Raw genomic sequence first — 7,799 nt, forward strand, 5'->3', positions numbered from 1 at the left:
ATCCGTATTTTCTAACTTTGGGGTCATAGTCATGATCTCTGGACAGTGGAGAGGGGCTGAGTGTGGTACAGTGTGTCTCTGAGCTCACGGGCATTTGTTTGCCTGTTTGGGATCTTAGTTACCTCAGCATGGTTGAATGAATGTAATGATCTGGGGTGGCTGGTTGGGGTGGCTTAGGGGGACTGAATTGGTGGAATTTAGCATAAACTTGAATGAACAAGTTCTGGTATTTGAATAGCAATCAAGCCTTGTATCCCTGCTTTTCAATCATCTACCTTTTTCAGGAATTAACTATATTTTTCTACCAGGATTGGCATGTGGGTCCAAAGAGAGAATTATTAAAGGGGATTGTGGAAAAGATATAGGGTAGATAAGAGCTCAAGGATAATGACAGTCCCTTTTTCCCATTGCTTATTCTCAGCAGGACCTGCCTTCTGATTCTTTTTCTTTGAGTAGGTTCAGTGCTGGTCGTTAAAACAGATCAGTAGGAACATGTGTCTTTGGGATTAAGGTCACAGCCAGAACAGGCAGCATCATGGAGACAGGTTGATCACAGAGGCTTTCTGGTGGAAAGAGAGGAAGGGACTCTGAGGTGGTACATAACAGTTCATTATCTGGCCACACCTGAACTGCAGCCTCTCCTGTGTAGGAAGACCTTCTGAAGCAGATAGGGCCTATGGCTGGCAAAAAAAGCTATCCCTGCAGATCTGCCACAGCAAAAGGCAGGGAAAGCAAGCTGTGTGCATAGTCTGCTCCAGCAGTGCTGTGGTTTGGAGTGTCTTTAGCAAAGTCATATGTGTGCCAAGTCCTGGGAGTGAGTTGGATTTGTTTGTTACTGAGGTGAAGGTATCCTCATGTCTCCCATTTAGCTGCCTTGATGAAAACCTAGGATACATCTAATTTTTGGGTGGTGAAAACATACTTGCTGTTCTGATTCATGCTGAAGCTTTCATAAAGGCAGTCTGGTAATGGAGCTGTCCTGGTTTTGACCAGCTGAGGGTCCCATCACCTTTTGTTTGTAATAGAATAGCAGCTCTTATGTACTGCTTCCACCCCTTAAAAATACTTTGTACACTCTCAGAATTTTGCCATTTCTAGAAATAGAGACCAGTGTGTAGGAGCTGAAGAAACCTGCCCCAGCTTGTAACAGGTTATTGTTAGCACTGAGTGGGAGCACAGTCTGGCTCTGATGTAGCTCCCACTTCCGTCTATTGTCATGTCTGTGAAGGCAGCAGCTCCAAAATACAGAAAACCGGGTGGAAGAAAGACACCTCCTTTTTCCCTGTGTAAGGCTTTAATAATAGGAAACACCAGGCCTGAAGACTTTACATTGGAGTTTATTATGTGTATAAATTATATAACCAGACAAGAATGACACTGTATCTTCAACAACCATCTTCTGCTTTTCAAAAACCAAAAATGATTGGAAAAAGAATTAACAAAGACCTACTAGTGTCATATAAAACAGTCTAACCCACGGGAGCCACGTGGCTCCACAGAAAGTGATCACAGTATTATCTACCAGTATAAAAAAACTGAACAAACAGAGCTCCAAGGACCTTCATATTTCTGAGGAAAGACAGATGTTGAAGCTGTGTTTCTGATCCTGTAGGATTTTTGTAGGCACTCTATAAAGCAATGACAATTCTTGGCCGTCATTTTTAGCCTTTCTACCCTAGTTTTTGGTGATAAAGTTAGTCTCTGAGAAGAGCTCACACCAAGGACAGGATAGACTTCACCTGAACCCCCTTACAGCACTCTCTTTGATTTCTGGGGAGAAAAGTCTCCTAATATTAGTGGCAGAGCCAAGATCACAGTACCCAGTCAGGGGAAATTTCTCTCAAAAGGACTGGGGAAGGTGGATTAGTTCAGGGTGAGGGAAGGCACAAAGAGAAGGTGAAGGTCCTGCTCTTTCACATGGCAAATAAGCCCACGGCCACTGTCATGGCTAGGAAGCTGAGCGCCAGGATCCACCGCACCAGGGAAGTGGTGGGCGTCATGTTTGTGTTTTTCCTGTTTGTCCTCTCAGTTTCTTTCCCGTGTGCTGGACCTAGATCAAATAGAGAGAAAAATAAAATAAAGGCAAGTGAGAAGAGGTTGAGGCAAGAAGCTGCTGGCATGGCACACTTGCTCTCCATAGTGCCACAGCAGACCTTGCTGGGGTTGTCAAGGGAAGAAGGAGTTCTTCCCTTGGGCCAGGAGAAACAGTGGCAGCAAGTTCTACTCTCCTGGTGAAGAAGGGAAGAAACAGACTTGACCTGGGAATCACGAGGGCTCACAACCCCTCTGCCTGAATGTGAGTACCAGCCTCTTCCTTTGACTCCTTACAGGCTTATCAATGCACTGCCCAGATCCATCAAACTCTTGATGTGTGCAGAGGACAACCAAATACTTAAGCCAGAATTTTAAAAGGCATTTTGTCTCCTACTTCTCATTAATTAATTAGGTGTCTAATAACCTTAAAGAGTTCTCAGCACTCCTGACAATTTTCCCAGTACAATTTCAGGATGAGATTCCTCATTCAATACCAAACTTTTCTGAAAATTCTACTTTTATGACTGTGCTGGGAAAAGAACAGAGAACTTTTAGTGCCTTTCCCAAAAAAGTTGCTTTAAGTTTCAATATCTGGAGATGTACAAGGTGAGGTTAGCTTTTCATTCTTCGCTATGGGAAAACTGTGGTTCAATCCAGCGTGCACTGAAAAAAATCTCCCTCTTAGTTTCAGAATGGGTAGATAATAAGGTATTTTTTTTATTTGACTCGTATGTCATCAGGGAAACCACTCTCCTCTGTAAACATCTGAGCTCGCTTCTCACTCAGTTACAAGCCTGACTTACAAGCTGATTACATTTCACCATCCAGAACAATGCTCACTAGAAACCCAGCACACTCTCTGGATTGTTTTCAGTAAATACTTCTGGAAGGCAGAAAAATGACCAGATGGAGATTTAGTCCAAAGGGACAGGCTGCTGGATAGGACTGTGTGTTTGGAAGAGCCTTCTGTGAGTATCACAGAACCACAGCTGATCTCCTGGGCCCAAAATTGATGCCTTTGCTTCTGTGAACTCAAGGACAGCTTTCCCTGTGGTGAATGAACCTCACATTTGTTAAAGTCTAAGAGGTGGAGAGGGGAGTCTTTTTTTCTCTTTTTGGAGAGCCCACATGTGTCACCCTTGCTCTGTTATGTCTAGAAGAAGCTTTGCACATACCAGTGCCTCTCCTTCCACTACCTGCTGATGGCTGGAGAAGGCATGGGGCAAGCACCTCATGCTCATTTATCGGTGGCTTTTACAAACAAGAACAGAGGAAGGGAGACAAAGGAAATGAAGGAGCAATGTTAAGTACCTGCCCTTAAGTGTCTTACCGTGCTCATGTGATCTGTTGACATTCCTTGTGCGAAGAAGCTCTGCCTTTAGCTGCACAGGATGACCATTCTTCTGGCCCTTAGACACCAGCTCCTGCAGCGCCTCAAACACCTGAGAATAAGAAACACTGTCTCATTATGTGGCCTCCTCTTCTTCTTTCATGGACCCCTTGCCCCTTCTCCAGGCATTTTATGGACTAGAGGAAGACACAAGCCTTTGGTCCCAGTCTCCTGACACATTTTGCATAGAAAATAAGCTGCTTGTGGGGTCAAATCATGTCTTTCAAGCTTCTTGTTCGTATTATAGGTTCTCCTGAAGCTTTCAGCTAAGGATAAGGTGATTGCCCATCTTCTGATGGGAAGGAAAGCAAGGTACCTGTGTGCCTGGTCAGTGTCCACAGGGGACCTGTGGAACTTTACTACATTGGTAGGACAGATAGGTGGTGATTCCTACTCGCAGTATCAGCCCTCATTCATATCTGGACACTGGCATATGGAAGAGGCTGGATTCAAATGCTAAGGGAGGGAGAAGAGCTTTTCAGAGACCATAGTTTTATTCGGCTCCCACTAAAGCATGGCCATCCAGCTCTGACTAGCTTGCCCTAATTCACAACTTCTCATAAGCTCTCCAGAAGAAATACTGGCTTTGCATTTCCCCTCTAGCTATTTTATTGTTTGAGAGAGGGTGTGGGCTGGCAGGGCTGGATGGTTGTGTACTCACCTGTATATTTAGCAGGAATGCTTTCTTGGCCTCCTCCATGACTCTTTTCTTAGTGGCAAGGTCCATCTCGAGAGCATTCATGCGGGAGCGATAGAGCTGCTTGAACTTGGTGGCATTGGAGACTCCATCGAAGGTGAAAAAAGCCAGCCCTTCTCCAGTGCTGGGCAACTGGAGGGCCTTTTGGGCAATTTTTTTCAGCACCTGCCCCCCGGACAGGTCTCCCAAATACCGGGTGTAGGCATGGGCCACCAGGAGCTCTGGGTGGTTCTTGCCTACGTAGTGGAGCCTCTCAACGTATTTCTGAGTAGCCTCGGGACATGGGATCTCTTCCCTCCAGTTGCTGCCATAGAAGTACTCCAAGTCTTCCTCCAGGGCAGCTTTCCGGTGCAGCTCCGCCGGAAAATACACAGGGGCATAAACTGGATTGTTCTTGTTACGTTCAATCTCTTCCTCCAGAGCAGAGTAGATGAAGTACAAGGATGCTGTAACCAGCTGAAAGAGAAGAAAGAGGATTAGCTACAGGTGCATCTGTCTGTCTCCTTCAAGTCTGTGGGACAAATCCTGGTAACAAAAAAGGTACTCATGGGCACACCCAATGTGAGTCATGCACATATGTGATGTTGCAGATTTCCCATTTGGAAAACAGAGTTGCAAGGTGCAGGAAGCCTCTGTTCAGCCCTTCCCCTTCTGCTCGAGGCAGCAATCAGGTAAGCCCTTTCTGGCAGATATTGGTCTTACTTGCTCTCAAAGTCACTGCCTTTGCCTTCACGTTAAAGACCTTGCAGCTTGATGTAATGTAAACTGAGCCCTGTTTAATCATTCCTGGTCTATTCTCAGTCCCTTAGTCAATAGAGAGGGTATTCCCAAAGGTACATTTTCTGGTGCATTGTTCCAATTTGAATTCTTCAAAATGTGGCTTCCCTTTGTGGGGCCTTGTGAGACGATGACACACACTGTTTATTTTTCACCATATTCATCCTGTTGGCATCCTACCATCCTGGGAACCAAGGCACCACCACTCTGCTCATTCAGGCATGCAAGTGGGGTTGCCTCCTCGGTTGTCCCAGGGAGACAAGATAAAAGGGAGCTGGAAACACGGCCTGCCTCTGAAAGATGCCTTTGTGAAGGAATGCTGTGAGCCTGTGTTCTCCCCTCTATTTTGAAACCATTGTTATTATTGTTTTTCCCAGCTTATGTGATACTTTCTTCTATCTGCCAGCTTTTCCATGTGGTCTAAGACAATCTAGCTGTGTTCTTTCCTTCCCCAGGCATTCTGTTTTCAGAGGCTGTCACACCTACACCACCCCTTCCTTACACTGGGATCCCTTGCCAGCAGCAAAGGGTAAAAGATGAAGGTATTGCAGTACAAATGAATCAGGTTGGGTAGGGGAGATTACACTGCTTACAGGAGGGAAAGCAGTTTACTCTCTCAGAAAGCAGTCAGTTCTGCAGGGAGTTTCTATTTCAACTTTTCCCCACTGTGTCAGCAAATAGGACTTTGATAAGCACACGGGCAGTGACTTAGTTGTGGAAACAAATATTCACCATCTGGAGAGTCAGGTAGCAGGGCAGATATATAGGTTTGCCAAGAGAGTAAACAAAAATAGAAGTTTTTAAACAATAACCTGCTACCCAGCTTACTGGAAAAGAAACAAAATATGGGAACATTGCCTAACAAAGAAGGCAAAAATATAGGTCAACTGGTTGTTTTCAGAGGCAGGTAGTGGTTTAATGAGAAACATGGCTTTAGAAAACTGTCGTTAATTTTTAAAACCCATGTCCTATCTCACTTCCCCAACAACATATAAAGCTCTTCTGAGAAACCAAGCTGTATTCCTGAAGGTCTGACTTTTTACACTCTTGCCAGCCTGTCTCAAAGTTCACTGCCTAACCAATGCCACATTTCTAACAGCAGGGAGTCAGCACCTGAGATTAAATTTATGCTTGACTAAGTATTCTGAATGTCACCTGTCAGAAATAAGTAGTCTTTTTCCTACTCTTGTGGATTTATTTGCCAAGAAACAATTCAACAACAAAGTAATTAAAGCCACAGGTTGGATCGCTAGCTGTTATTTGCAAGCCCATGCGTCACATCCTATAGCCTCTCAGGAATTTCTTGCCCAGGTGTTTGCTTTGGTTTTGCTCACGGCTTTGTTACGTGGCTCAGATCCCAGGAATCGTATCTAGCCAGGTTAGGCTAATATGTGGAAATGTTTCTCTTTTATCTTGAAAGAAGCAACAGGCTCCTGCCTGTTAGCAGACTTGGATTGCTCAAACTCAGTCTGCTTTTGAGTTATTGTTCAGAATTTCAGCGCTGGTATAACTCAAGTGACAATGCAAAGTTTAGTGCCAGAGGTGATTCCACACCTTCACTTTCTCACCATTCCCTCATTATTTCTAGCTCTGCCTACAGTGTTGCAAATATCATATGCTCTTTCTTTTTGGCATTTTGGCTGCTCAAGTATCTGCACAGTATCTCTATTAAACATCATTGCCAATAATTAACATGCAGGCAGGCATTTATGAAGAAAGAGAAAAGCAATTGCACTAATCCCATCAACCTCTTTTTTCCCTGTTTCAGTTTGGCTGCCCATCCTGATATGCACAGTCCTGCCCTGCTTTCTGTGAGAGAAACCAGTAAGATCTTAGGGCACTGGAGTTTGATGAAAAGCATGTTTTGCACAGGAGATGCTGATACCAAACAGCTGTACTGTCCCCATTTTCCTTACCTATACTGTTCCCATCCTCCCCCCTTTAGTCCCCATTCAGCCCGTCTGATCTAACTGGTGAGGAAATCCCATCCCCAGGCAAATGCTGCTATGAAGTACCTTAAACTCATGGAGTGACACCTGCCCCTTTTGGAAATTCTTCATGAACGGTGTGTTCTCTGCCTGCTCATGCACCTCCTTGGTAGCTTCCTTCAACAGTTCTGACAGGTCCTTGGACATGCTGGGAAAGAACACCAAAACAGATATTAATGCTGTCTCTCTCCTCTGGCGAAATGGATCTTAGCTCGCTAGGAAAAACGAGGGAGCCTGGGATGACAGAAAACGGAGCAGAGCATTCCTGAGAGCTGCGTATGGGAACCAGGGAGCACCAGCTTTCCAAACGCAGTCCCGGGCGAGGAAGACTGACAAACTCCATCCAGAGATGCAAGTGACAGCATGCCGTTCCCTGCAGAGCAGGAACAGGAACAGCATGCCTAAAAGCAATGGGAGAAACACAATATTCTTCTGGCAAAACATTTCCCTCTCATTCCCATCCCGCTCTCACCTTTCGGAGCTGTGTGTCTGGGAAGTTTCCATGTTTCTCCAGGTCGTTTCACTCCTCCCCTTCCCTGTTGTTGCTCGTGCTTCCCTCCTTCCCTTCTGCTCCCAGGACACTGAAGCTCTGAGCTGGGCAGCCCGGCTCCCGCATCCAGCTTTATACTGCCTGGCCACGTGAGCAGCTGAACGCTGACCTCAGTGTGAGTACAAACTTCTTGCAACACAACAGCACTTCCCTTCCCAGCCTGGCTGTCACCCTCTCCTGGCCTGCAGCCCGAAGGGACCAGGGGGAAGTCACCTGATGCATCCTGATAACTAAGCACAAAAGAAGGGGTTATCCAGCAACTTCTCCTTCGAGGGTGCCTGGCTCTGTAACCCTTTCAGTACGCTGTCCACGGCAGGCAGAGCCTGGGTGCAGCAAAAGGTGCTCATTGTCCTGGAGGCAGTG

At 45.7% G+C, this 7,799-nt stretch overlaps 1 protein-coding gene across 1 annotated transcript; it reads right to left on the bottom strand.

Moving 5' to 3' along the window:
* Positions 1-1,317: 1,317 nt before the first annotated feature.
* On the bottom strand, positions 1,318-7,520 carry HMOX1 (heme oxygenase 1). Its single transcript, XM_032688911.1, has 5 exons — positions 7,359-7,520; positions 6,914-7,034; positions 4,086-4,577; positions 3,365-3,476; positions 1,318-2,050 (listed from the first exon to the last, which is right to left on the bottom strand). Exons 1-5 carry the CDS (start codon positions 7,388-7,390, stop codon positions 1,914-1,916), a joined length of 894 nt encoding a protein of 297 aa, XP_032544802.1. The 5' UTR covers positions 7,391-7,520; the 3' UTR covers positions 1,318-1,913.
* Positions 7,521-7,799: the final 279 nt, after the last annotated feature.

Source organism: Chiroxiphia lanceolata, chromosome 5 (genome assembly GCF_009829145.1).
Source record: "Chiroxiphia lanceolata isolate bChiLan1 chromosome 5, bChiLan1.pri, whole genome shotgun sequence".
Classification (NCBI taxonomy): domain Eukaryota; kingdom Metazoa; phylum Chordata; class Aves; order Passeriformes; family Pipridae; genus Chiroxiphia; species Chiroxiphia lanceolata.

Coding starts and splice junctions, on each gene's coding strand:
- HMOX1 (XM_032688911.1), bottom strand. CDS start 7,390: ATGGAAACTTCCCAGACACACAGCTCCGAAAG. Junction 3,477..4,085: donor CATTCCTGCTAAATATACAG/GTGAGTACACAA, acceptor TCTTATTCTCAG/GTGTTTGAGGCGCTGCAGGA. Junction 2,051..3,364: donor CAACAGATCACATGAGCACG/GTAAGACACTTA, acceptor TATTTGATCTAG/GTCCAGCACACGGGAAAGAA.